At 38.3% G+C, this 26,701-nt stretch overlaps 2 protein-coding genes across 2 annotated transcripts; one reads left to right on the plus strand and one right to left on the minus strand.

Annotated features, from left to right (window-relative positions):
• The first annotated feature begins 12,593 nt into the window (after positions 1-12,593).
• Positions 12,594-22,875, plus strand: LOC112200809 (alpha-mannosidase I MNS4). The gene is made up of 17 exons (XM_024341819.2): positions 12,594-12,791; positions 13,677-13,796; positions 13,915-14,007; positions 14,614-14,700; positions 15,747-15,837; positions 16,898-16,953; positions 17,195-17,267; positions 17,655-17,764; positions 18,855-18,905; positions 19,817-19,905; positions 19,986-20,067; positions 20,193-20,306; positions 20,462-20,541; positions 20,706-20,841; positions 21,480-21,550; positions 21,655-21,880; positions 22,092-22,875. The coding sequence occupies exons 1-17, from the start codon at positions 12,666-12,668 to the stop codon at positions 22,305-22,307; spliced, it is 1,821 nt and encodes a 606-aa protein (XP_024197587.1). The 5' UTR covers positions 12,594-12,665; the 3' UTR covers positions 22,308-22,875.
• A 2,041-nt stretch (positions 22,876-24,916) lies between these two features.
• LOC112196014 (auxin-induced protein 22D) lies at positions 24,917-26,389 on the minus strand. The gene is made up of 3 exons (XM_024336269.2): positions 26,036-26,389; positions 25,639-25,944; positions 24,917-25,396 (listed from the first exon to the last, which is right to left on the minus strand). Exons 1-3 carry the CDS (start codon positions 26,251-26,253, stop codon positions 25,321-25,323), a joined length of 600 nt encoding a protein of 199 aa, XP_024192037.1. The 5' UTR covers positions 26,254-26,389; the 3' UTR covers positions 24,917-25,320.
• Between the last annotated feature and the right edge of the window lie 312 nt (positions 26,390-26,701).

Below are 26,701 nucleotides of genomic sequence, written 5' to 3' on the forward strand. Positions count from 1 at the left end.
CACAAAAGTGATATGGGCACCCAACCCAAATTAGGTCTTCCCCCTCCTGCACTGATCAGAATCGCAGCAAAACTGTCGCTGCATGTAAGGGATGCAAGCCACTCTGTCTTCGAACCTTCAGGCAGACAACCTCTCTCGCAAGTTGAAGCACCTAAATTGTCCCAGCCACCTCTTCTTGGAGTACATAGCTTTACGCCACCACCATCGTGAAGCTTGTCGTCGTCGTCCATTGGGAATTGAAATCTTGCCTTTTCCATGAAAATATCGCTTACATCTTCATTGCCTTTGTCCAGTTTAAACTTATCCTCGTTGGCAATTTCAGTCCTTCACATGGCTTGAGCCTTGCTTTACTTGGTCGAATTCAACTCGAATCCTGACCATCGTCCTCCCCAGTTAACAAACTCCGACTCTAGAGTCCGGTAACCGCAAATCCACTCCTCTCCAATCTTTGGAGAGGAAGTCCTAATGAGAGCTCTTCGAATGAAGTCGGCGTTGGATCACCGCGAGAAGATAGCGAGAGGCAGTGAAAGAGAGAGTCCACTTGGTATTAGCACCGACCGGCATTACTTAGACACCCAGCCAAAGTGTTAGGGTTTGATAAAATTTAGAAGATCGAGGATCTGTCGCATATCGGGTATTGTTTGTTAAAATAATATTTTATATTCCACAATAAGAAGGAAAGATTTAGTATCATTTTTTTCCTCAATTCTATAATTATATTATTATAAAGAGAGCCACATTGTGAAGGCACCCCCCTCGTAGGCTCTCGTCATTGAGGTCATCCCGCTTGGAGGCCCGTCAAGTGAACAAGTTTTGGGATTTTCGTTTAGCAGAATTGACTTTATTTCATCTAGTGACCGAAAAAGGGCCGGGTCGGGCTATTTTAAGCTAGTCTCTTTATGTTCCATGCTGTGTTCGGGCCAACTTATTTAATAACGCACTCGGGCTCGTGCCGACCGATTTTCTTGTTTGTTAAGTCTGGTTTCGTATCGTGCCTGGCCATATATCGTAACTATTTAGAAAAATAAAATAAATAAATCTCAAATACTTTTTCTAATCTTAATTTTCTAAGAATAATTTCCTAACTGTTTTTATATTCAACTATTTTTGAATCAAATTAAATCGATTTATCATTCATTTCAAGCCAGAATGACCAATACATACCATTCCACTGCCATCAACAAGACAATAGACAAACAAGACGTACGTTGTGGGGGCACATAGAAATAGATCTACTCAGTGAGCATCTGGCGCTTACTAATTTCTAGTAAGCCTATTACACTATGAAACATAAACATAGTACATAGACCTACTACCAACATAACAAACATATATGTGATTAATGCGGTCATTCCTTATGGATCCCAAAGACGAAACCCTAGAGGACCAGAGCCCATTAGTTTGGTCCAATTTTTATGCCCAAGTCCAAAATGCATTTCTATCTGTTTTGGGCACCCAAAGCCCATTTGACTTCGGCACCCAATCTAATTTGGGCCACAAAAGTGATATGGGCACCCAACCCAAATTAGGTCTTCCCCCTCCTACACTGATCAGAATCGCAGCAAAACTGTCGCTACATGTAAGGGATGCAAGCCACTCTGTCTTCGAACCTTCAGGCAAACAACCTCTCTCACAGGTTGAAGCACCTAAATTGTCCCAGCTACCTCTTCTTGGAGTACATAGCTTCACGCGACCACCATCGTGAAGCATGTCATCGTCGTCCATTGGGAACTGAAATCTTGCCTTTTCCATGAAAATATCACTTACATCTCCATTGCCTTTGTCCAGTTTAAACTGATCCTCGTTGGCAATTTCAGCCCTTCACATGGCTTGAGCCTTGCTTTACATGGTCGAATTCAACTTGAATCCTGACCATCGTCCTCCCCAGATAACAAACTCTGACTCTAGAGCCCGACAACCGCAAATCCACTCCTCTCCAATCTTTGGAGAGGAAGTCCTAATGAGAGCTCTTCGAATGAAGTCGGCGTTGGATCACGGAGAGAAGATAGCGAGAGGCAGTGAGAGAGAGAGAGTCCACTTGGTATTAGCACCGACCGGCATTACTTAGACACCTAGCCAAGGCGTTAGGGTTTGATAAAATTTAGAAGATCGAGGATCTGTCGCATATCGGGTATTGTTTGTTAAAATAATATTTTATATTCCACAATAAGAAAGAAAGATGGAAAGAAAGATTTAATATCTTTTTTTCCCTCAATTCTATAATTATATTATTATGAGATTAATCTACTTTAACATACATATATATATATATATATATATATATAAACCAACCCGATTTGAGAAAAATATCTAAAGATAGCGCTGTGAGGACCTAGCGCTCTACTAGGGTTTGAGGAGGGCTTCTATTCTCTTCCCTACATCTACCGTCTTCGATGGCTGTATTCCGATTTGCTTGTCTAATCAGCTTTTGTTCTTACTTTCTCTTCATGAGTGGTGTGGTTCATCAGCGCATGTTGGCCGGGTCGATTCGTGGGCGGTTTCGATCCATGGCTTCGAGAGCGGATCCTTGGATCTAGATTGGTTTAGGCCGGACTGGATTCTCACTGCAATGGTGTCGCCTTGGCTGGGTGTGGCTTTTTCTTCCTACGTCGTTTGGTCGGACGATGACTGCGTGGCTATCAAATCTGGTCTTATTGTGAAAGGCACTGGAGCGTCTGTTAGGGGTGGTGGAGACTCAAAGTTTTTGAGTTCTGCAGTCCTCTATTCTCTGTTGGCGGCGATGAAGTCTGGGTGCGTGGAAGAACGTGTTGACCAAAAGTCGATCCTGTGTGACTCGAGTTTGGTGCTGGCCTGGGTGTGCTTCAATCCTAGTGATGGTGCTATCTCTTTGGCGGCGGCGGCTTGTTTGGTTGTGATGGAAATCTTGGGGTGCCCTTAACAATTCCTACCCAGCGGGTCTGGCACTGGTTGGTGAGCTTGATGCGTGGCTAGATATGGGTGGGCAGGGTCCTAGGTTTTTTTAGGGCCTAGTCTGTCTTTGGAATGGGGATTGAGGGTGATTATTCACTTTCTACTCCCTCTATGAATAGGGTCTCTATGGTCCATAGTATTGTTTAATTTCTGTTTGGGTGGCAAAAACCAGTGCCTTAGTTGAATCCTTTTATGTCTGCTTCGAGGTTTCTTGGTTTTTGCTAGAATAATGGTGCGTTGACTTTCTAAAAGGAGGGTGTACTAAGGACTTTTTGGGATTTTATTCCTCTAGAATAGGGTTTTCATGAGGTTCTAAGGAACTATTCTTTCTGTCGACCCCATAGGGGTGTTTCGTTTTTGTACTGCTTGCTGAACTTAATAAAAGGACTGACCTATTTCGATCAAAATATATATATATATATATACATATATATAATTGTTCAAGTAAACCCTAATTTGTGTTTGGCACAAACACTAGGTTACTTGACCTAGTAGTAATAGGGTTAAATTAGAAGGATCTAGATTCCTATTCAATGTACGATTCCTTTCCTTGTATGATTGAAATTCTATGCATTGTAATCCTCTATATAAATAGGCCCCTATTATCAATGAGAATACACAGCAATTTACTCTCAATTTCTGATTCCCTAAAACACGTTATCAGCACGAAGTCCTAACCCTGAAACAAATAGCCAAACCCTGATTCAAGAAGCTAAAAACCTTGAATCCGAATATAAAACCTTGAAGCCTTTTCTGCCTCCACCTCACACCTTGAAGAACTCAATCCCAAGAGTCCAAAACCGGCAGCCCCACCCCAAGAACCGGCCGGAAAGCCACCGAACGGGCCACTGGAAGCTCCATACAACTTGCAGCAAATATTCCACCGATTCACCATCTTTCGAACCTCCAATTTCCACCAAATTTTGGTAGCAGAAGCCTCTTGATCTGAAGTTTCAGGAACCGGAATAAAAAGTCCAAAAACCGGTGCAAAACTTGCTGAACCGGCCGACTCAAATTCCTGCAAAAAAACCGGTAGAAGGAAAAGAAAAAGAAAAAAAAAAAAGGAAAGGAAAAGAAGCCAAGAAGCCCAAGACCAAGCCCAAGGCAGAGGCCCACTGCCACGTCATCAGGAGGACCCACCGACACGTCAGCATAACCACGTCATCACTGCCACGTCAGCACCCCCGGTCAACGACCTATTTCGAGGTATTTTTTACTAAACATTCCCCTTTTTTTAGAGATTTTTAATTCAATTTCTCTTCTTTCTCGGGGACTTGCAACATCCCTTCTTCTACCCCCCTTTCTTCATCATAGGGGAGACCTAATTAAGCCGAACTGTGGGGGTTCGTGCTCACTCCAAGCTTGGAGCTTGTTGAGATCTCCAAACTCAGAGTTCGTAGAGAAATTCCTAATTTCTTGGAAGCAGCTAAGCTCAGAAATTTTATATGTTTTCGTAGTAGCCTTTTTTGCTCCGAAAATAACCCTAATATCTTGTTCTCTTTCAAGATGAGTAACCTGAACAAATTGAACTTTGCTCCATTGGGAACAACTGGCTCTGGATATCACAGGTGGGTTCATGATGTCCGCCAGCATCTCAAGGTCGATGGAATCTTTGATATGATTCTCGAGTCTAGCCAGGACGTGCTAACTGTTGAGCAAGCTCAAGTTTTGGAAGCAAATAGAACAGCCTTAGAAGCAAATAAGGCGAAAGCCATCATCCTAATGACTCGTCATATGGATGATTTGCTCCAGTACGAGTGAAGAAGACCCCAGAAGACTGTGGGTCTCACTCAAATAGTCTGTGACTCCCTGCTTCCTGACTAGAAGTGAGATGGCATAGCCTCCGCTTTTGGGATTTCAAGTCAGTTCTTGACTACAACTCGAAAGCACTTCGCATTAAATTCTTAATGGAATTCTGTGGTAAAGAGATCACACATGCGATGTTGATTGAGAAGACTCTCTCTGCTACCTTCCCCGTCTCTGCATTGATGGTTGCTAAGAACTATCGAATCGATGTTACTGCAGGACGGATCACAAGGTTTCATGAGCTCATTGGATTTATGAATGTCGCTGAAAAGCATGACAACATCCTTGTGAATAACTATAATTCGAGATCCATGGAAATAGAGCATATTCTTGAATCCAATTATAGTCGCGCCCCTAAGAGAAGGCGCCAAGAGCGAAACCCTAACCTTAGGGATATCTCTGGACATTCTGGTCCATATAATCGCTCTACTTGGGAAAGTAACCACCAATATAGGCGAACACGGAACCGAAGAGGTCAACGTGGAAAGAGAGAGGGAGGCAACGCCTCTGGCCATGTTGGTGGCGCCACCAACACTAAGAGCCATCTAAATGACGCTTTCAAAGCGCCTCAATCAATGACGTTTGAGCAAAGAGATGTATGTTCTCGATGTAGAGTGTCTGATCATTGGGCACACATTTGTAGAGCTCGTGAAGAAATTGTCACCGCTTACAAAGCATATTGTGAAGCAAGAGAAGCTCACTATATAGAACAAGAAGATCAAGAAGATGATCTAGAATGAAGGGTTGAAGACTACAAATCTGGCTGGGATCAATAGATCGTCAATTCTGTTTAAGTCTTTATTTTTCCAAGAGATGTAATAGGCAATTGCCATATATTTTTGTAGTAAATGCCAATGGTTTAGTTTTTCTTCAAAGTAGGTTCACTCAAAGTAAGTGTGATGTCTAGGAAGGTTCTGAGATTAGTAGTACTTAAGCGAGCCTTGCTCCACTGACATCTCTCTACTCACCTGGTCACATTTATTTTGGAATTACCGAAAGAAGTTAGACGACTACCATTGTTTTACATTAGCTATCATTTTGGATTAGATTTTGTTTAGTCAAAGAGACAATGATGTAACTCTGTTGGCTTATGAATAAAATTTCGAGTTCTTTATGACTCCATTTTGATTCTGAGCATATTACTTTTGTGACTACGATGGCTGGGCCATCAGTATTAATTAAAGGACATGGAATAGCCCAAGTTCCACTTGCCAAATGGCACCTTAATTATTGTCACAGAAACTCTCTACGCTCCTAGGGCCAATCGCACCTATGAATAGCCAACGGATTCCATGCGAAATCGCATGTAGAGAACATAAATGAGTTCCTTTGCAATACCTCCAATGATTGCGAATGAAGGCGCATCTTAGAGAAGTTTATGTGTCTCTCTAGTGGATTCTATGTCACTATTCGAGTTATTAATCCAATAAAGTTATGAGAGAATATCTCTTGGATTTAGACACATATTGGCTTTGTCACGACAGGATAGATCATCCTAGTCATGATATGATGATTCGTCTACTAAAGACTTCACATGGACATCATTTCTTTCTAGAGCGAAACGAAGCATGAATCAAAAGTTGATTTCTGGACTAAGTGTGACCGATGCAGCTGCCTAGGCGCCACCTCCGTCCACCACTAGCCTAGGGCTGGCACAGTCCCTATACATGACACCATGGATAGCGTCCATCATGGTGTTGGCGCCCCAGGTGATGCTGCAATCACCAACTTGCTTCAAATAACGTTTCAGACGCTCAGGCCCAACCAAAATTCTCATTGGTTTCTTCTAAAGCCTCTCGCTCATTTTACAAAGCCCATTCCTTAGGGAAATTAGTATTTAGACCATCCTATGCAAAGGATATGAAAATACTCATTATGTTCTTACATAGAATCCATGGACTGATTCAACCAACTTGCGGATGTTTAAATATCTCATGATATTGGTTGATATACAAACACGCTGGTCACGTGTTTTGCCATTGTCCACTTGTAATGCTGCTTATGATACACTCCTACCAAATATCATATGACAACGGGCACACTACCCGGATCATCCTATTCCGTCAATTGGACTTGACGATGCTAGAGAGTTTACATCGAAGATTTTCGATAGATATTGCAATAGGATTGATGTTGGACATTATATTCTCATGGACACACCCAAATGGTCTCTCGAAAACGACCACGATGGTAGTCAGGACATTGGTAATGCGCACCAATCTCCTTATATCCGCTTGGGTTAATGCAATATTGCATGCAACTATGCTAATTCGTCTACGACCCACACTCAATCTATCTCTGTGTCACAGCTAGTGATTGGGTACAAGTATCATACTTACGCATCTTTGAGTATGCCACTTATGTACCAATTGCGCCGCCACAGCGCTCTATGATAGGTCCTCACAAACGAATGGCCAACTACGTTGGATTTGAGATTCCAACAATCGTCCGCCACTTAATGCCCTTGCTAGGCGATCTCCTTATCGCTGGATTTGCGGATGTCACTTTGATGAGACAGTCTTCCTGTCGTTAGGGGGAGATAAGAACACGAATGTTCAACAGGAACGACAGGAATTGTCGTAGTCTGTCCCCACTATGTCTCATCTAGATCCCTGTTAAAGTGACGAGATCACACAAATATGTTGCAAACATGCCAGCAAGGATGGACGTCCCTACGAGAGGACGTAGCGCCACCCTACACAGAGGTAGGCATGGCGCCAACGCCATAGAGAGTGGTACTTTGGCGTTACAGGCCATGGCCCCAGCTAGTATGCGTGGGAGGCTCGTGAGTTCGAAGGATACTTTGGCACATTCCAATCATTTGATCATCAAGACTCAAAATCCTTCTCATGAGAATCTTCATGATTATGGTTATCGTTAGGGGACGCCTCAACGTCAGAACCTATTCCTGAGAATATAGAGCTCTATGAAAATTACACTAGTGTACATGAGACGTGGGATAGAAACTCCATCATAATTGATGATGTAGAATGCGCATGAGTTTTTTGAGTCAGATGATATCGAACCACGCTCCGTTGATGAATGAATGCCAACGTAGAGAAATTTGGCCTAAATGGAAAGATGCGATCCATGTTAAGATGGATTCTCTAACGAAGATGAAGGTTTTCGAGCTAGTGATGTCAACACCTCCTAACATAAAACATGTTGACTAATGGGTCTTCGTTAGAAAGCATAGTGAGAAAAAGATATGGTAATCTCGCCTTATGGAGCAAGGCTTCTCATAAAGCGCCCTAGAATCGACTACGATGAGACATATTCTTTCGTAATTGATGTCATTGCACTCCACTACCCTGTCAGTTTGGTAGTTTCTGAATAACTAAACATGCAGCTTACGAATGTGGTCACTAAGTATCTCTATAGGGATTTAGATACGGAATATACATGAAGGTTCATGGTGAACTTCATTTACCCAAGTCAAGTGGCTCTAGACCACGAAGCGCGTTTACAAAGAGGTTGAAACACTCGCTAAAATGACTACTTGATTGGGAAGGGATATGCCCACGTGTTTCCATAACAAATTTCGGATTCCATCGCTGTTCATGTTGGACATGATCTTCATTAGAAGCCCTTAAAGAGTTAAGGGAAACCACTGAACAGTTGAAATCCGATTTTGAGATGAAGGATTATGGGAGAACACGATTATGTCTCAGTTTGGAACTTGAGCATCATGTCGATAAATGCTTAGGCATTTTCACAAGGTCAAACCTTTAAGCACCCCCATGATCGTCCATAGTCTTGATCCTGAAAATGATCATCTTCGTCTGAAGGATGACGACGAAGATGTGCTAGAGGCAGAAGTGCCTTATTTGAGTACAATAGGCATATTATTGTACTTAGCTCAATGCACAGAATCGGACATCTCATTTGCAGTGAACTTGTTAGCTAAGGTATAGTTTTGCGCCAACGCGACCCCATTTTGATTGGTGTAAAAGATATCTTTCAATACTTGAGATGTACGATTGATATAGGCTTGTTCTATCCCTATAGAGAGATGATGGATTTGGACCTATCACACACCAGAAACGCCGCCAACGCTAGCCTGCATTCTCTATCCCCATCCCAAAACGATATAAGTGTTTTGGAAGGTTTTGCTGATGCTGGGTACCTCTCTGACCCACACAAATGTCGCTCCCAAACTAGTTAAGTGTTCACCGTGGGAAAAGACCGTGATACCTTGGAGATCTACAGAACAGACCGTAGTAGCTATATCTTCGAACCATGCAGAGATTATTGCTCTTCACGAAGTGGTTCGTGAATGTTTATGGATTGGATCCATAATCACGCATGTTCGAACAATTGTGGTTTGAAGTCTACCACAAGATGAGCCTACGAGCATTTAGGATAATGCTGTTCATTTTGAACAAATGAAGCAAGACTATATCAAAAGCGACAACACCAAGCATAATCAGCAACAACAGACTCTCCTCAAATACCAAAGTGAACTAGGTTCGATCTGAGGATAATGTGGCAGACTTGTTTATTAAGTCATTGCCCAAATCCACGTTCGGGAAACATGTGCAAGAATTGGCTTGCGGAAATTATCAGGGGGAGACGCAGACATCAGGGGGAGATGTCTACATGTTCACCTCGAAACGTGAAGGGTGTGTTGTGCTCTTTTTCCCCTTCGACCGAGGTTATTTTTATCCTACTGGGTTTTTGTTACTCGGCAAGGTTTTTAACGAGGCAACGAGAGAAGCACCGCGTTTGGGCAACACAAGAGGGAGTGTTCAAGTAAACCCTAATTTGTGTTTGACTTAAACTCTAAGTTACTTGACCTAGTAGTAATAAGGTTAAATTAGAAGGATCTAGATTCCTATTCAATGTATGATTACTTTCCTTGTATGATTGAAATTCTATGCATTGTAATCATTTATATAAATAGACCTCTATTATCAATGAGAATACACAGCAGTTTACTCTCAATTTCTGATTCCCTAAAACGATAATGAATTTTTCTATAAGGACCTCCAAATTTTCGCTTTTTTTTTTTTTTTTAGAAACAAATTTTCGCATTTGACCTCTCTTGATTTTGAGTTATCAAATTATTTATTTATCTTAATATAAAATTATGATTTTATTCAAAAAAAAATTATGATTATGGCCAACAAATCAGAGGCAAAAATTATTTCTCTACACCTCCTAATTTAAATAACATAAATCTATTTTCATGTCTTCATCTAATTAATGCCATGATCGCTTACTAAATTATCAATATGGTAAACATGTGACGGATATAATTCACTCAGATTAGGGAGTCATCACGAGTCACACCAATTTACAAAGGTGTCAATTCAGGGCTGAAGAAGAGAAAATCACCGATGGAGTTCAATACTTGGCTCTCCCACGCACAAGCATCGTAGTATTTCACTTTGATTAGGGATTAGTCTTGTTTATTTTTTGTTACTCTAGTGTTGTTGGTTTATGTAGCAGCAACTGCAAGTACCACTGTGAGCCTGTTTTCATAGAATGAATGAAGCTAATATACGTTTTTGTTCTTCTTGTGTGTTTTTGTTCCATGGGTATGTATCAATTAATATCTTTTCTTCTTAAATGAGATATGTACACCGTCCCATACAATCTAATTTACTTTCAAGAGTAGAAAAAGGTATCTGGGTATTTGTATTCTTATTTTGGGAATACTATTAGCTATGCATGTAGTAGAACAAAATGGTTCAAATGCTCTGTTTCGATCGAATTTCAAAGTTAGATCTTATAATATGGTTGAGAAACTAGGCCTAGGCTAGCTATGTGTATAACTGAAGGGACTAAATCTTTCCAGTACTGTACTTTCCATGCTGATCTATTTCCTGTAGTCTATTTTGTGCATGGCATCAACTGTAGTGTATCTTCTCATTCTGACTATGCATGACTTGTGTACGTATTATGGCTTAGATCTATTGAATTGATTCTAGAACAACTTAATCTCCTGCTCATCAGTGACCTTCGAATGAGTTTAAGTGTTTAACAGGTGTCCTCGATCCCATTATAGGTTTGAGTCACACAATTAATGTCTACTTGGATATTCGTCAGCATATATATATATATATATATATAGGATTTTTCTCCGGTAAGGATGTCCTTAGTTTTTCTTATGGAACGGATTTACTGTTTTCACCCACTTTCCGATCACATTTTCACATCTTAACCGTTCAGTTTTTAGGTCCTAATGTATGGATCACCTCTGCAAAATTTCAGCCAATTTGGTGATCGTTAAGGCGTCCAAAACTGCAATTTACACGAACGAACCGAATCTGTCGAACCGGAACCGTTCGTTTACATTGTTGTAATTTGCAGTTTTGGATGCCTTAATGATCACCAATTTGGCTGAAATTTTGCAGAGGTGATCTATACATTATGACCTAAAACCTAAACGGTTAAGATGTGAAAATGTGATCGGAAAGTGGGTGAAAACCAGAAATCCGTACCTAAGAAAAACTAAGGATGTCCTTAGTGTAGCCGGACTGTATATATATATATATACATATATACAGCCGACATCCGTTCCTAAGCTAAAGAACGAATTTTCAGTTTTAACCCACTTTTCGATCACATTTTCACATCTTAACCGTTCTGTTTTTAGGTATATATGAGTAGATCACTTCTGTAAATTTTCAGCCAAATTGATGATCCTTAAAGCATCCAAAACCGAAATTTACCATTATAAACACGAACGGTTCTGGTTAGACAGATTCGGTTCGTTCGTGTAAATTGCAGTTTTGGATGACTTACCGATCATCAATTTGGCTAAAAATTTGTAGAGATGATCTATACATTAGGAACTAAAAACTGAACGGTTAAGATGTGAAAATATGATCAAAAAGTAAGTCAAATATGGAAATCCGTACTTTTTGCTTAGGTACGGATATCCGCACCTGAGCAAAGTTGTGTATTAGCTATATATATATATATATATATATATATATATATATATATATATATCCAATTCATGAGTCACACACTTGCTTCCAGAGGGGTACTAATATCTAGTCACTTTGGCTTATCGTTTGTCTTTGAAGTCTATAATATAACTGTTTTGAGAGACGAGCTAGGGTGGGTTCATACATACATTAGGTGAGTTTTGAAAAGTTTTGTTGAACTGAATGAACTTTCAAGTTTATAGGATACACCTGCCCCATCAGTTACCAGGATCTTCTCATTGTAGAAGGATGTATTGGCGCGTAGCCTCAATTTCTACCATATGATAGGAAAAAAATGACTAGCAGTTGTAACTGCCACTGGATTTTACAAAACGAAGGTGAGGTTCGCAATTGGCGACTATGAAAGAAAACATGTTAGAGGCTATAGCGATTACAGTTGAGAAATGGCGAGAGCGGATTTACATCTTGATTCTCAGAAAAATTATTTTATAATCCTAAATCTCACGTGCATGCAGTTCGAGCTAATATCATTAGTTCACGTAATAACAACTTATTGTTGATTGGTCATTCAATATAATTTTTTGCACTCTAACAATAATGAAACTCACAAAAATAACTCAATTCAATTGGCCTAAATCACCACACAACAATTCCACGTAATTACTCGATTCTCCAATTTAAGCAATTATATCCGATTGAAATTTACAATCTCAAACTGAAACTGTAACTGAAACCAGAACCAAGCAAGGTTTGATTCAGCATTTGTTCGCTTAGTTTCTATTGAGATATTTTTCAGTTTTCGGGTTTTATATCTCAATAAAAAAACAAATTTAAAAAAAGAACTCTAAATTTTTGTTTCCTCTAAATCTTAAATCCCTCACAGAACATTTTTGTTTTCATTTTTATTTTATTATTTAAAAGTTATCAAACTAGCGCTCGGCTCAGAGGCAGTAAAACCCAACAGAGCTGGCAAGAGTTTTAACTAGTGTTTCCTTCCCAAAACTCGGAGTGGGAGAGAGCCACAACACAATGCCCTCAGCTCCAATTCTCCTATCCCTCTTCTTCATTTTCCTCTCTGCATATTCCCATTTCTTCCTCCACCCAGCTCTCGCCGATGGCGTCACTCCCGAGGAGGCCAAGCAGCTCAGGGACGAGGTACCCTTCTCCAATCATCCCCTAAACTACAATCTAATTAATTAGGGTTTTCTTTCAATTTGGTATTGCTTGATTTCACTGCCCTATTACTTTGAGTGATCCGACATTGGGGTTTATGTAGTCTCAGCTTGATTGCTACTTGAAAAAGCTGTGGAATTTGTACTGATTAGAGTAAATTGGAGCCCTTTCGGTTCTGGGAATTTCAAATTTGTGTAAGATTGGTGATCTTTTGCCAATTTAGTTCATTGACAGCTCAGTATCATGTATAAAGTTTTTATCTTTAATAAAATTTTAGTAAAACTTTGGGATATGAGAATGCAGTGCTCAGTACAATGTAGAAAGTTTTAATCTTGAATAAAAGTTTAGTAGAACTTTGGGATGTGAGGATGCAATGCTCAGTATGATATAGAAAGTTTTAATCTTTAATTAAATTTTAGTACAAGTTTCGGATATGAGGATGCTGTGCTTCTGGGATTCGGCATGTTCTGGATCTTATCTCAAAATCGGCAGTTCACATTCTCTATAAAGTTTAGAATTTTATTACTGGTTCTTCTATTTCCCTCAGGATTATAGCCCTCTATAGAATAAGCTCTGTCACCAAGGAAAGAGAGTTGGGTGTTATGGAAACAAGATGGTATTGTCTCAGAGTTCATGTTGTGTTGGTATTTGATGTCAAGCATCGAGATCTTAGGAGATGATCCTTCTTGGAACTCTCTTTTTGAGAATGAGGAAGTTTGGAGTGTAGGCTGCAAGTGCATTAAGCAAAGTAGCTTTAATCTATATTTACTTACGTATCTATATAGTTTTGTATTTCTTGTAAAGTTGTTGTTTTCTTCTTACAACATCGTTCTTAAATAACTTGATAATATGTACTTTTCATTGTAGGTCAGGGAAATGTTTTATCATGCATTTAATGGTTACATGGACCATGCTTTCCCACTTGATGAATTAAGGCCTCATTCTTGTGGGGGTGAAGATAGCCTTGGTGGATATGCCCTAACTTTGGTAATACAAATCACAAATTCTTATTTTCAATTATTTCTTTTTGTACTACTGCGATCTTCTTTTTAATGTTTGTATTCTTAAACTGTTGTGCAATGCGTCTGTCATTTTGTTGTCACAGATTGACGCTTTAGACACACTAGCTTTACTTGGTGATCGGGACCGCTTTGCTGCCTCTGTTGAATGGATTGGTAAAAACCTTCAGTTTAATATAGTGAGTATAGTATTTGTCTCTCTTATCACTCCTTGTAGATATCTATCTTCCCCTCTCTTATTAATGGTTTCTGAATTGCTGTTTTAAATATAAGATTTTAATGTTGTGTTTTGGCTTACATGCATGAATCGCATTAAAGTTTTTTAATTTTATTTATTTGTTTTTTTATTTTATTAGTATTTGGATATAGACCTAATTTCTTGTTTTCTGGAAGATATCTTATTAGTTTAGTTGAGAACATTGTGTTCAGTATTATGATCTAACTACTCCAAATTAATGTTATACCAAGAGGCTAGTTCTCAAGACCTGTAAAAGTTATTTTACATGATTTTGAACATGACAATTTGACTTGTTACATGTGAAATTATATGGCGTAATATATAGTAGCAGATTATTATTGTGAATATCTGACGTTGAATTGTTTTCCTCATGATGTTGATCTCATTGTTATTGTAGATTCTAAATATATATGTATGTATTTGTACTAGTTTACCATCCTTATGATATTTATCCATTTATGATAGGATGGAGTTAATGTTATACATGTTACTTTGCTAGTAATGAATGACTTTGTCCATCTAACTTTGAATTGTTTGATTGTTGCAGAATAAGACAGTATCTGTTTTTGAGACTACCATCCGGGTCCTCGGGGGTTTGCTCTCCGCACATCTTATAGCAAGCGATTATGCTACGGTAACAATTAGTCGCATTTATCATTTGTTTTAATTCCATGAATTACAATTTTATGCCATGAGATAACAGGGGACTGTGCCCTTTGGGTTAAGCTAGAGGATATATATACACACACACACACTCACGGAGCCGTTCACGGCCAGGTTTCTGCGAAGCTAGTCTGCCGTCTGGTGGAGTCGCCGGCGAGCGATTTGCAGCGCTGTCCAGAACCTGCAGTTGCAGGTGAGGTCGCCCCCCAAAAACCTGCAACCCCGACCTCGATTGCTGCCTAGAAGCCGTCTAGGATGCTTCCGCATTCGTCCGGCAAGCCCTACACCGCCGTCGAGGCCTGAAAGCCGCTGCTGCGTCGACATCCGCACTTTAGCTATAGTGTGGACGCCCGTCTGTGATCCGGCCTGTATGTATGTATATATATATATATATATATATATATATATATATAGAGAGCTGTTCGAGAGCGAACGTCCGCAACCCAGAAAAAGTGCGGACGTCGCTCCTCCGGCCTCGATCAAGCTTTGACAGAGCGGCGTGGCTTGCCGAATGGACGCCGGGGGTCTGCGAAGCTGGTCTGCGGTTTGGTGGAGTCGCCGGCAACCGTTCTGCAGTGCTGCACAGAACCTGCAGTTGCAGGTGAGGTGGCTGCCCAGAAACCGGCAACCCCGACCTCGATCGCTGCCCAAAAAAGGTCTGGGACGCCTCCGGCCTCTCTCCGGCCAGCCCTGCGCTGCCGTCGCCGCCTGGAACCGCCTGCTGCGTCGACGTCCGCACTTTAGCGAAAGTGCAGACGTCCGCCTGTGATCGGGCCTGTATATATAATATATGTATGTATGTGCCATAAAGAAAAAAAAAGAGAGGATGGGTTAGTTGTAACAAAGGGTATATCCGTATATACCAATATAGCATTTCTTGCTTTTGCTGTCCAAGCATACTATTATGATCTAAGGTTCTTTCTTTTTATTACTCCAGTGGAGTGCAGCGGTATAGAATCATAGAATTACGTAATTTGAAGGTCAGTATTGAATCATTCCTACACCCTTCTGTTGCAGGGCATGAGAATTCCAACATATGACAACCAGTTGCTGAACTTAGCTGAGGATCTAGGTCGACGATTGTTACCTGCATTCGACACTCCTTCAGGTGTACTTTACTTACTCGATTACCCCTTGTTGTTTAATGTACACAAAAGTCTATGCAAGATCTTTCAGGTTGAACTCTCATTATTTAGCATTCTTTATCACTCCCAATGTTTCAGAGGATTGCTCCTAATTTATGACTTTGGGTACCTAATAACATGTGTTGGTATATTCTGTTGGGAACAGGATTATGACTTATTTTACTCTAGACCAATAGTAATAAAATAAGCACAGCACAATTTATGTTGAGAAGCACAAATTGATGGCTGATCTGGAATTGAAGCTTAAGAAGGCATAAATGGTTGCTATTTTCTGTATTTTGTTTTTAATGGCTGAATATTATAATTAACGAGTAAACAAGGTCTCTTTGAAGTTGAGATGATTGTCTACTGGATAATAAATGTCAAACTTCGTATTACAGTTGCAAAAGCACATATTTATAGTACTGATATTCAAAATATACTTTTCAGCTTCCGAAAAAAGTATTACTGTGATTTGGTTCAGAGGAGATGCCCCTCTGGTGCCTCTCACTCCACTAGTGTGTGATGTGTTAAAGAGCAGCTCAGTTCGGATCATGTGTTGCTTTGACGTTCTGTTGCTCTATCTTTGTGTCCAGAATTATATAGGGAACTAATGTCAACTGGAATAATCCAGGCGCATGCAATGCCCTATTGTATGAGAGATATAGGTACTTGGGAGGCAAGAAAAGGGATGGTTGATGTAATGTGTTGTCATTTTTTTGGTTGGTTTGGATGGAGAGGAACAAAAGAATCTTTGTGGAAGCTAGGGATGAGGATGTAGAACAATTGTGGGAGGGTTCTTTTTTTGATGTCTCTTTGGGTCTCGGTCTGTCAGGCCATTATTTTCTAATGGAATGCAGCTGTGACTTAGATTTTGTTGCTTGTTTAGCTTTACTGCTTTTCTTTTTATGTTATTCAAGTGGTCACCTTGTCCTCTGTGCTGTATGTTGTGTCGTATATGCTTGTTTTTATTTTTTTTTTTATGTAAAGTTTGTTTCTTATATGTGAAAAAAGGTATCCTTTCTAAGCAATCTTGCCTTGCAGGAATTCCTTTTGGATCTGTCAATCTAATGTATGGAGTTGATGAACATGAAAGCAGGGTAAGCTCTCTACTTTGTCTCTTTTATGTGCAACTTTCTTAATTCTTTAATATGCTCGGAGTCCTGACACGTATTATGACAATGAACGAGTAAATTTTCCTGCTCAAGCTAAAGCATAGTATAGATGTAGAATCCTATCTGCAGTTGATTTATTTTGTATGTTTAATTATTTATCATATCAAGACTAGTATTTAGCTTGCTGCTTGCTGAAAATTTGAAAATTCAAGCCTGGTTTATCTAGATTACATCAACAGCTGGTGGTGGGACTTTGAGTTTGGAATTTGGAGTGCTCAGCCGATTGACAAATGATCCCAGTAAGTAGTAGCTACCTTTTCTTCGCTCCAGTAGTTTTATCCTTCTATCTTGACTGGACTCTTGGCTTCTAGTTGTCTTCTTAAAGTGCCTGCTCTTGGGCTTCACCAACAGATTAATATGCATTTTATCGCAGCCTTTTATGGCCAAAGTTTATATTAAAGCAAGGTCGATATGTTATAAGCAACTTTACGTGCTTATTATTTGGTATTGAAGTTGTAATTATGACCTCTATTCCTTCATAATTCGTCTGTAAAGAAGCTACTTGAATTAGGATATCCCACCTTAATTTCCCCTTCTTTTTCCTCGTACTGTATTTGTCCTTTTTGTTTTCTATTTTTTACTTATGGAAGGGGAAATTTACCTTTTCTATCTTCATGTAATTGCAGTATTTGAACAAGTTACCAAGAACGCAGTGCGTGGACTTTGGGCTCGCCGTTCAAAGCTCAATTTAGTTGGTGCCCATATTAATGTTTTTACAGGTGAATGGACACAGAAGGTAACATTCCTTCTAACATGATTATGTTTAGAAACATATAAGTATCAGTCAGCACAGATCTAATATGAAGATGAATAACAATCTCTACATAGCTTCTACTGATATCAATGTAGAATTGTGAAAACTAAGCAGACAAAAATCCATGTATGAGTCATGACTTGTAGATTCTTTATTGATTTCTGAATTTAAACAACCCTATGGGATGATGAATTGTTTCACTAAATCTTGTATATGTGACTTTCATCAGTACTGTTGGAAATCTTTGGGATGTCTATTGCTGGCGATAGTAATTAGGAAATTATTTTTATTGCCTAAATTAGAGACAGGGTTACAGATGACCTTACAACATTGTTTCTCTACTATTAAGATTGTCAATTGTAATATAAAAGGAATTTCATTTCTAAAGGTTTTTATTGATCATTTAATCAATGTTGTTCTTCCCTCCTTTTTCATTGTAAATTAGTTTGGAGTTGTGTTTTAGATTTAGATGTTCTTCTATCTTCATTATCATAGATATAAATGTGCAAATAAGATATGGGCTAACTTGATTTTTCCAGAGTTTGAAAAGCTGAGCCTAATAACAATAGTTAATTATTGTGAAATTGAGGAATTAATGGTGGAGTAATTTCTTCTTAAGACTGATCAAGCTTCTCTGGTCTCTGGTCAGCTGTGATATACTACCAAATAATTCTGTATCTGTAATCAGACATACCATTAAGCACATGATATATGATTACATGTGGATTGATCACCCTAACCCAATACTTATGGTTTATCACTTTATCTATTATCACTGAGTGCACCTTAATATTTTGGTCATTCTGGCAAGGTGGGATTATAATCCTGCAGTCCTGCAGGGTTCCCACTGTCCCACTTAGCTGTCATACCTTCTGCACCAAATTAAACTGAGAATAATATTATCACCCTCTAGTTTGACCTTCCTAACTAGCACTGGATGTGCGGTACTAATAGGATAAATTAGTGGTTTTTTCTTTCCACCTTTTTTTTATTTGTGTTTGTACTCTCTATCCGTTTGGGTTTTTAACCACCCTCTTTCCTTTTATACTTACATTTCTTTGCTGCTTTGCAGGATGCTGGAATAGGAACTAGTATTGATTCTTTCTATGAGTATCTTCTAAAGGTGTGTAACATCAGTTGGAATTCTGAACACAAAAATGCCTGAACTACTATTTGAAACATCATTCGTCACATAATTGCCTGAACTAGTATTTGTCATGTTGGAAATAGCATTATCAGGTTCTTGTGGTCACCAAATCATATATATGCTTGTGTCAGTCATGACTGATACAAAAGCTCCTAGAAATAAAATCTGCAGGAAAGGGTAACTAATGTTTTGGGAGCTTTTGGGTTTAAAATGACACGTCATATAAGTTATCTGCTAGATTGTTGGAAAACAGCACTCCTGTTACAGTAATATTACTTTATGGTCTTGTGACGGTGAAGGCCTTTTATTTCCCTTAAAAGAAGACCCGGCTCTTAATAAATCTAGGAAGCAAAATGCTAGCCTTCCTTCTCATAGGCGATTGTCATTGTTGACTAGTTTGCAGTCTCGGTTTTCTGTACTTGGATGATCTTTCGGGTCATTTAGCTGGGAGTTAGTGGCACCTTAGTAATTTCTCATAGTTTGGGAATTACCATTTTGCCCATTAGAAAGATATTGAGAACCAATTGTTTTTTGTAATTATGTTAGCAAAGAAACTAGTCCAAAACTCCTAATTATTACTATTTCACCTGGTGATGAGAAGCATGCTAGCATATCATGTTTAATTTTCATAATATATCTTTGATCTACTTGATATTCGTCCATTCCGAGCATTTCTCTGATTTTAAGATTCTGCATGACAAATATAACTCGTGCAGGCCATATGTCTTCATAGAAAAATGACATTGATCTGTAAAATGTAAAAGACAGTATCTTTGCTGCCAGCCTAAATGTGTTCTTATAAGATCTGTAAATACATTGATATGTGAAAGGGGTGGGTTTTGTTTCTTTCTTTGTATTCTTGTTTACCATCAGTAACATCATTTCAGGCCTATCTGTTATTTGGAGATGAAGAATATCTGTACATATTTCAAGAAGCTTATGCCGCTGCTATGCGCTGTCTTTATAATGATCCTTGGTAAATGCTGAAACTATTATATCCTACCACGTTTTTGTACAGCCCCATTAACTTGTTAGCACTTCAATTTAATTGTGTAGGTATGTAGAGGTAAATATGGATTCTGCTGCTGTTGTGTGGCCATTGTTTAACAGTTTGCAAGCATTCTGGCCAGGACTTCAGGTTTGTAATATATGATCAATTTTAGGATATATATAAATATATAATATGTATACAGTTGAGAATAGATAATCAAAAACTTGCTCGTTAGGTTTCTGTAAGATTGATTACTCTCTATCTTTTGGAAGGTTTTAGCTGGAGATATTGATCCTGCAATTCGAACTCATACTGCCTTCTTTAGTGTATGGAAAAGATATGGTTTCACTCCAGAAGGTTTCAATCTTGCTACATTCAGTGTTCAGGTACTATAATTAACTTTTTCTAAACCTTGATTTGATTTATTCTTATTTTAATTGTATGATTAATTTACTCTTATCAATATTTTCAACCCATATCACAGTAATGTTTTAGATTACCATATCAATTGCATCTGTAATCTTTCTACATTTATTCGTAGCATGGACAAAGAAGTTATCCGCTGCGTCCAGAGTTAATGGAGAGCACATATTGGCTCTATAAAGCTACTAGAGATCCCAAGTAAGCTCATAAACTTTAAATTTGTGGGCCCTTTTTAAGCTTTTCATTGCACATTTTACTTGGAGTGATATTAATGGAGTTTGTAAAATGTGCATTTCTATTACCTAAAAAACAGAATACCTTCAGAAAAAGGCATTTTAAATGTCTTATGTATTTCATTGTAGGTATCTTGATGCAGGACGTGAAATGGTTGCCAGCTTGCAGTACAGTGCACGGTGCCCCTGTGGATATTGTCATATCTCAGATGTAGAGTTCCATAAGCAGGAAGATCATATGGAGAGTTTCTTTCTAGCCGAAACAGTAAGAACTTGCATGTCAAATATCCTGTCTTCATCTTGGTTCTCTGTACAGTTTTGAAGATCATTATCGTCATAAAATTTAAATTACCTTCTCTCTGTAGCTAATACTCATGTTGGTTAATTAGAATCGACAGTAGAACACTAGAACCCAAATTGTTTTGGTTAAAAAATCCACTAGGATAATGGATTTCCAAAAGTGTCTTATATCTATCAAGTTCTTGGGTAGAGCAGAGGTATATGAAGGATATAACTAAGGTGACGAACATGTTTACAGTTAAAGCATACCTATTTTTTTATCCTGGCTTTGCCTTAGCAGACTTGAGGATTTGTTTTTCTTGATAAACCTTTACATTTCTTAATGAAATTATTATTATATTGCTCTAGGGGAAATATATAAGAAATTAAAGTAACCTATTTAAGATTTTAAGATGAGCTTGAGAATGGTAGTTCTCACCTCACTAAATATATCTTAGTGGCAACTGGCAAGGTAGTATTGGATTAGTTTCTGAACTCCTTTTTTTTTTTTTTCTGTGAATATTGTACGGTTCCTATGGTTTGAATTGTGTCCTATCTTTGTGTTCATTTATCTTTTTCTTTTCTCTTCCATTACACGTTGCTAACAACATGCAACCCAATTAGGTTAAATATTTGTGGCTACTCTTTGATTTGGCTGTGGGACCTGATAACCTTGTTGATAATGGACCATACAAGTAAGTTCTTTCCACCCCTTCTGTGTAGTGCCTGACTTATTATTAAAGGTTAAAGAGCACACTTATCTTATTGCTGTATGCTATGAAATTGCCTCTTCATACAGGTACATCTTTAGTACTGAAGGCCACCTATTGCCCGCAACCCCTGAAATATCTCTAGTGCAGGAACATTGCTCATATTTTGGGGCTTATTGTAATACTAGCAACATTAGACAGGATGCATCAGATGTTGCAACTAATCCTCTAGATAACTTACATGGAAGGGTTGGCACTGCATTACCATCTAACTCCCGTTTTTCTGATTCAACTCCTATATCAGGATTAATAAAAGTAAGAATTGCATACCATTTTCTCTTTGAACCTTTTATGCTTGTCTATTGGATTTTATTTCACTGATTTTAGTTGGCAACTAAAAGCTACCTTAAAACATAGATATTATTACATGTTTGATTAAATGGTTTTAAATAATTTAAGTCTGCAAAAGCTTGTGCATTATGAAAGTTTCACTTTGAAGTCCATTGAAAATTTGTTCTGTCTGCAGGGGGTTTGCCCAGGACTTACTCATGGGCAAAAGTTTGGTATATCATATGTGTTACCAAGCCACAGAGCTCATGAGGATGTCTCCAGGAACCAAGGAGAGCAAACTAATGCTGAGAGCCATTCAATGGTGGTAGTGCAAAGCCAAAATTCTGATTACTCACCGTCACAAAATAAGAATTACCATGAAAAGTTGGTGGAATCGAGTGAGGGAGAATGAGCAAATGATCCACCTAAGAAATGATGATTACCCTTGCCCGTGCATCTATTTTCTTCTGCTAGAAAAGTTCATTGACAAAAAGATGATTCTAGAAAGGGTCTAGTCCAGCATGTCAAACTAATTCGGGCTGTATTATCAGGTGAAACTAGAAGCTTGGAACTGCGAGATTCTCAGCTTCAGACTTGTAAATTATGCGGCAATTGTTACGGAATTAAAATTTAGCTTTAGGGTGGAAATATAAACTGGAAGAATGAGGCTTTGCCAGAGATGCCTTGCTGGTTATACTTCCCCGCAAGACCTGAACAGCGTCATCTGTTGGGCTCAATGTAAGTTTGGCATAGTTAGCATAATTATGTACACCATTTTTTTCTTTCATAGGTCTCAAAAGTTTCATTACAGATGGATAGGTACTCGAATAGTGAACTATTCTTGTAGATTACAGTCCAAGTTAATCATTATCTTAGAAGGTGTTATACATCTTTACTTCTTGAAGACCCTGAACTCTAGGGATAGTTTACTTTCACACAATTGTATTCAAAATACAATAAAAGGGCTGAATTTAGCTGATCTTACAGAGTTCCTTTTTGGGCTTATGACTGTTTGCTACTAATGTCTCTGATTTTGATAGGCAAAGCTGTTCAAATATAAGCTAGTAATTTATTTTTGCCTGATTATTTAGGACAGACTGTGGGTCCTTTTACTGTTGGATCATATAGAGAAGACAAATAGTCTCATACTATCTGGCATTCTTTGATTATTTTTCTCTACTGAATAAGAAATCAATCAATTTACCAATTCATTAGGTCGAAACTCATTTTCTAAAGTTTTGTGATTGAAACAGAAACGAATTGATTTGTAATAACTTTTTTTTTTTTTTCAATTGAAACACCACAGAAATGCAAAACTACTACAACTCCTCCCAACCCTACATCTCATGCCTTTGATATGAATGTTTTTATCAAGCGTTACTCATCAAGACAATAGAATGAGTGACATGAACTTTCAAGTGAATTGGGACCAAGCTATTAATATTAGTGATAGCTATTGAATTGGATCCACCAGTCTCATGATTTTAGTTCAAATTTAGTGATATTTGAACTAGTAACCACACAATACTAATTATCCAACAAATATCTTACAGACCACAGTTCACTGACAATCTTTGACACATGTTTCTTAGAAGCACTTCAATTGTTTTTACAAAGCACATTTGAAGTTTTTATGATTAAAGTCTATGGGATTCTAAAATTACTTCCAAGTAATGGCGCTACATATTAAAAATGCTTGAACAAAACAGCCTAAATTTCTAAGCAGTTCGGTCAGTTTCTTGCAGAACATCACTCAATTTGGCAGTGGCAGACAAACTCCCAGCGATGCATGTTTGGAGTTGTTTACCCTTGTACGGTGTTGGCTAGTCTAGTACTACTGAAGTTAAATATTTTGGGTTAATTTCATTTTACTTTCTAGATCTTACACCTAAAATTATTTTGTGTCCATGTGCTTTTAATTTCTTTACAGTCACGGATATTAATCAGTCTTATCTTTCCATTTGATTTTTTTTTTGTCCTAAACCTAAAACACCATGATGTCTTATAAAGTAGAGCATTTTTAGTGAATTATCTATTTTTTAATTTTTTAGGAACATGTTTAGGCTGCTTAATTTCTATTAAAAACAGTTAAAAGGGGCATGTTTTTTGCATAAACGCCTCAAGTTTTTATTCCTTGATGCAGGCACTACAACTTCTAATGAGGTGAGCAGAAAAACTGTATGAAGTTGTAATTTAATTTGAAGATGATCTCTCGCAATTATAAGTCGCAACAAAAATAAAAGACAATCTCCTCAAAAAAAAAAAAGGACTATCTGAACCAGTCATATCTAAAAATTAAAAATCTAGTTTTTAGTGCTTCGATAAAGATGACTTTCTTATTAAATCGCACCTAACATAAACAGAGAACACATAACAGTCAGATGCTTCCCAATTAATTTAATTATCAACAGTATGTACACAGTTCACATAAGAGTGTAATTATTTAATGTGATGATTACAAAGTCCCAAATATTTTCTATTCTTTTGTTAAGATTTTCAGACATGATGAAGAAAAAACTTGATGATTTTAATTTACCAAAGCACCGACTTACTGACATGTTTGCTTAGGATAGATTTACTGACAGCCATATCTTAAAATGCCAGGAAACATGAATCAATTTTGCAACCATAAATAGGAAGAGATAGATCATGTGAAGTGGTTTGTAGTCCTTAAGAAAATTGAAATTTTAGAGTTGAAAATAGTTAGATTAGTTCATTATGTGGGGCATATCGTTGAAAACAGTGACCAGTCAAATTGTTCTTAATCTTAAAGTTTCAATACTCCGAAACATTATAAACTTGTCATGTGGAGTTTTTGATTATGTTCCTACAATGCTTACCTTTTAACCTACCAAAACATGATTTGTATCTTAAGCCTAATGGAAATAAGTTAATGAGTCATTTAATAAAAGTTCATTATCAACATGCATGATTTGCATCTTAAGCCTAATGGATGAATTTTTGAAGTTGATAGAAATTGATCAACTTTGGATTGAAACCTGCACATCAAGGTTAAAGATGTATAACTTTCTATATATTCATCAATTTTATATAACTGAAAACCAAAACTTGATACATATCATACATATTCCATTTATACAAATCTAACTGGAACCAAAACCTCTCAGCTGTATGCTGTTTTGGTTTGACTGAATCATCAGAAACAACAGGAAAGCATCACATATGCGCAAACCCACAACAAATCTTTGCTGACAAACTTATGTAACATCCACTAGACATTCTCTCTGCTTCTCTATAATCCCTTGTTACAACTCCAAAGAAGATCGACGAGTCAGTGAGGAAACTGAGATCCGAATATGTATCTTCTTCGAAAACCCGAGCTTTGAGATTTTTGATCTCTCCCTGAGTGATGTATATATTTCTTTAATATTTTTTCTTCTCCTGCTCTTATGGGTTGCCCTGGCTCATACACCACAGCCCAAGCCTCTAGCTTCTGACCCTTTCATGATTCTCAACTTCTTACAGGATGACATGAACATTCTGCAATTTAAAAAAAAAAAATTTGAGGACTTATTATAAGTATATGGGATTCAAACAATTAACTAGTGTAGAGCGATCGAAAACGCGCACTAAGTACCAACTATTATCCCATCTTTTAGAATATAAAAGAGATCATGAGTGGATTCGTATATGAACATACCAAACACTAGTGCTACATGTTGGATCTAAAAAGTTGGTGCTTTAAGTATTACTCAAGACTCAAAGAGAAAAAGATAACTTACTCCCATGGAACATCTCCAACTAGCATCCAGTCACCATCTTTGTCCTCGTAAGTAGGTGCATAATCTGATCCTTTGTAGCCTTCCCTCTCTGAGTATTGGCCTACAATGAATTTAAACATGGATTCTAGAGCCTTTAGCAGATCTGGGTAACCTTTGTAAACCTTCAGATCAATCTTTCTGAGGTAAGGTGCCCCATCCATGCTCACTTTCACATAAATCCCAGGAGTCTCAGCCTCACTAATCTTATTGGCCTGAAGGCAGTTCTTCCTGTAAGATCTGACTGGTGGCCACCCCACTATTTGTGCCCTGAAAGTTCAAGACATCAAAATATATAAGCATGATATTCCAAGTCCCATAATACTACTTTTCCAAAATACTAATTTGAACAAGCACTTACTTTGCAGGAGGAGCAGTTATCTTTTCAGCATCATCAGTGTTCCCCTTGGATCCAATCACTTCTTCACTTTTCTCAGGCAATGCTCTCTTCTTATTTAAAGCACTACTGGGAACCAGCACTGCTTGATCTTCGCTTGCATCTGATCCCGGCAACCCCAACCTCAGCTCGGTTGCCTTGAGGTTGAGGTTAAGATCATTATCATAGCTCTTGCTGTCCATTTTTTCCCAACAATCAGAACAAAACCCCAGCAAACCAGTAAGTTAACCCAATTCTTTGATGGCCAAGTTCTTTTCTTTGGTTCAGGCAATGCTAGTGTTTTGGACAAGTTTGAGAAATGTGTTTCATCTGTGGGGAGGTGGTGTATTATATAGAATGATGATAAAGGAGGAGTAGAGATGTGAAAGGCTTTTGTTAATTTCAAAATTGCATGAATTATGGACAAAGGAAAGAAAAGCTTGTCGGTAGCGATAGCAGCACCTTTGAGGCAATGTGTCCCAGCATTCGGGGGACACGATTGGGACAAGCTCAGCCTCCCCCATGCAAGACTCAAGACTGGGAGTGACGGTCAAGATGGGGTTCTGGGGGACTGTGGGGAGGACATCAGGACCGTTGATTTTAAGGGAGACTTGGGGAGCATCTCCATGTGGAAAGGTCCACACGGATGTT

This window comes from Rosa chinensis, chromosome 4 (genome assembly GCF_002994745.2).
Source record: "Rosa chinensis cultivar Old Blush chromosome 4, RchiOBHm-V2, whole genome shotgun sequence".
Lineage (NCBI taxonomy): Eukaryota > Viridiplantae > Streptophyta > Magnoliopsida > Rosales > Rosaceae > Rosa > Rosa chinensis.

Bases quoted from the DNA above. Each gene is read 5' to 3' on its own strand.
- LOC112196014 (XM_024336269.2), bottom strand. From the start codon at position 26,253: ATGGACAGCAAGAGCTATGATAATGATCTTAACCTCAACCTCAAGGCA. The intron at 25,945-26,035 runs GTAAGTGCTTGT...TTGAACTTTCAG, and splicing joins ATAACTGCTCCTCCTGCAAA to GGCACAAATAGTGGGGTGGC. The intron at 25,397-25,638 runs GTAAGTTATCTT...TTTAAATTGCAG, and splicing joins GTTGGAGATGTTCCATGGGA to AATGTTCATGTCATCCTGTA.
- LOC112200809 (XM_024341819.2), top strand. From the start codon at position 12,666: ATGCCCTCAGCTCCAATTCTCCTATCCCTCTTCTTCATTTTCCTCTCT. The intron at 14,701-15,746 runs GTAACAATTAGT...CTTCTGTTGCAG, and splicing joins TAGCAAGCGATTATGCTACG to GGCATGAGAATTCCAACATA. The intron at 21,881-22,091 runs GTAAGAATTGCA...TTCTGTCTGCAG, and splicing joins CTATATCAGGATTAATAAAA to GGGGTTTGCCCAGGACTTAC.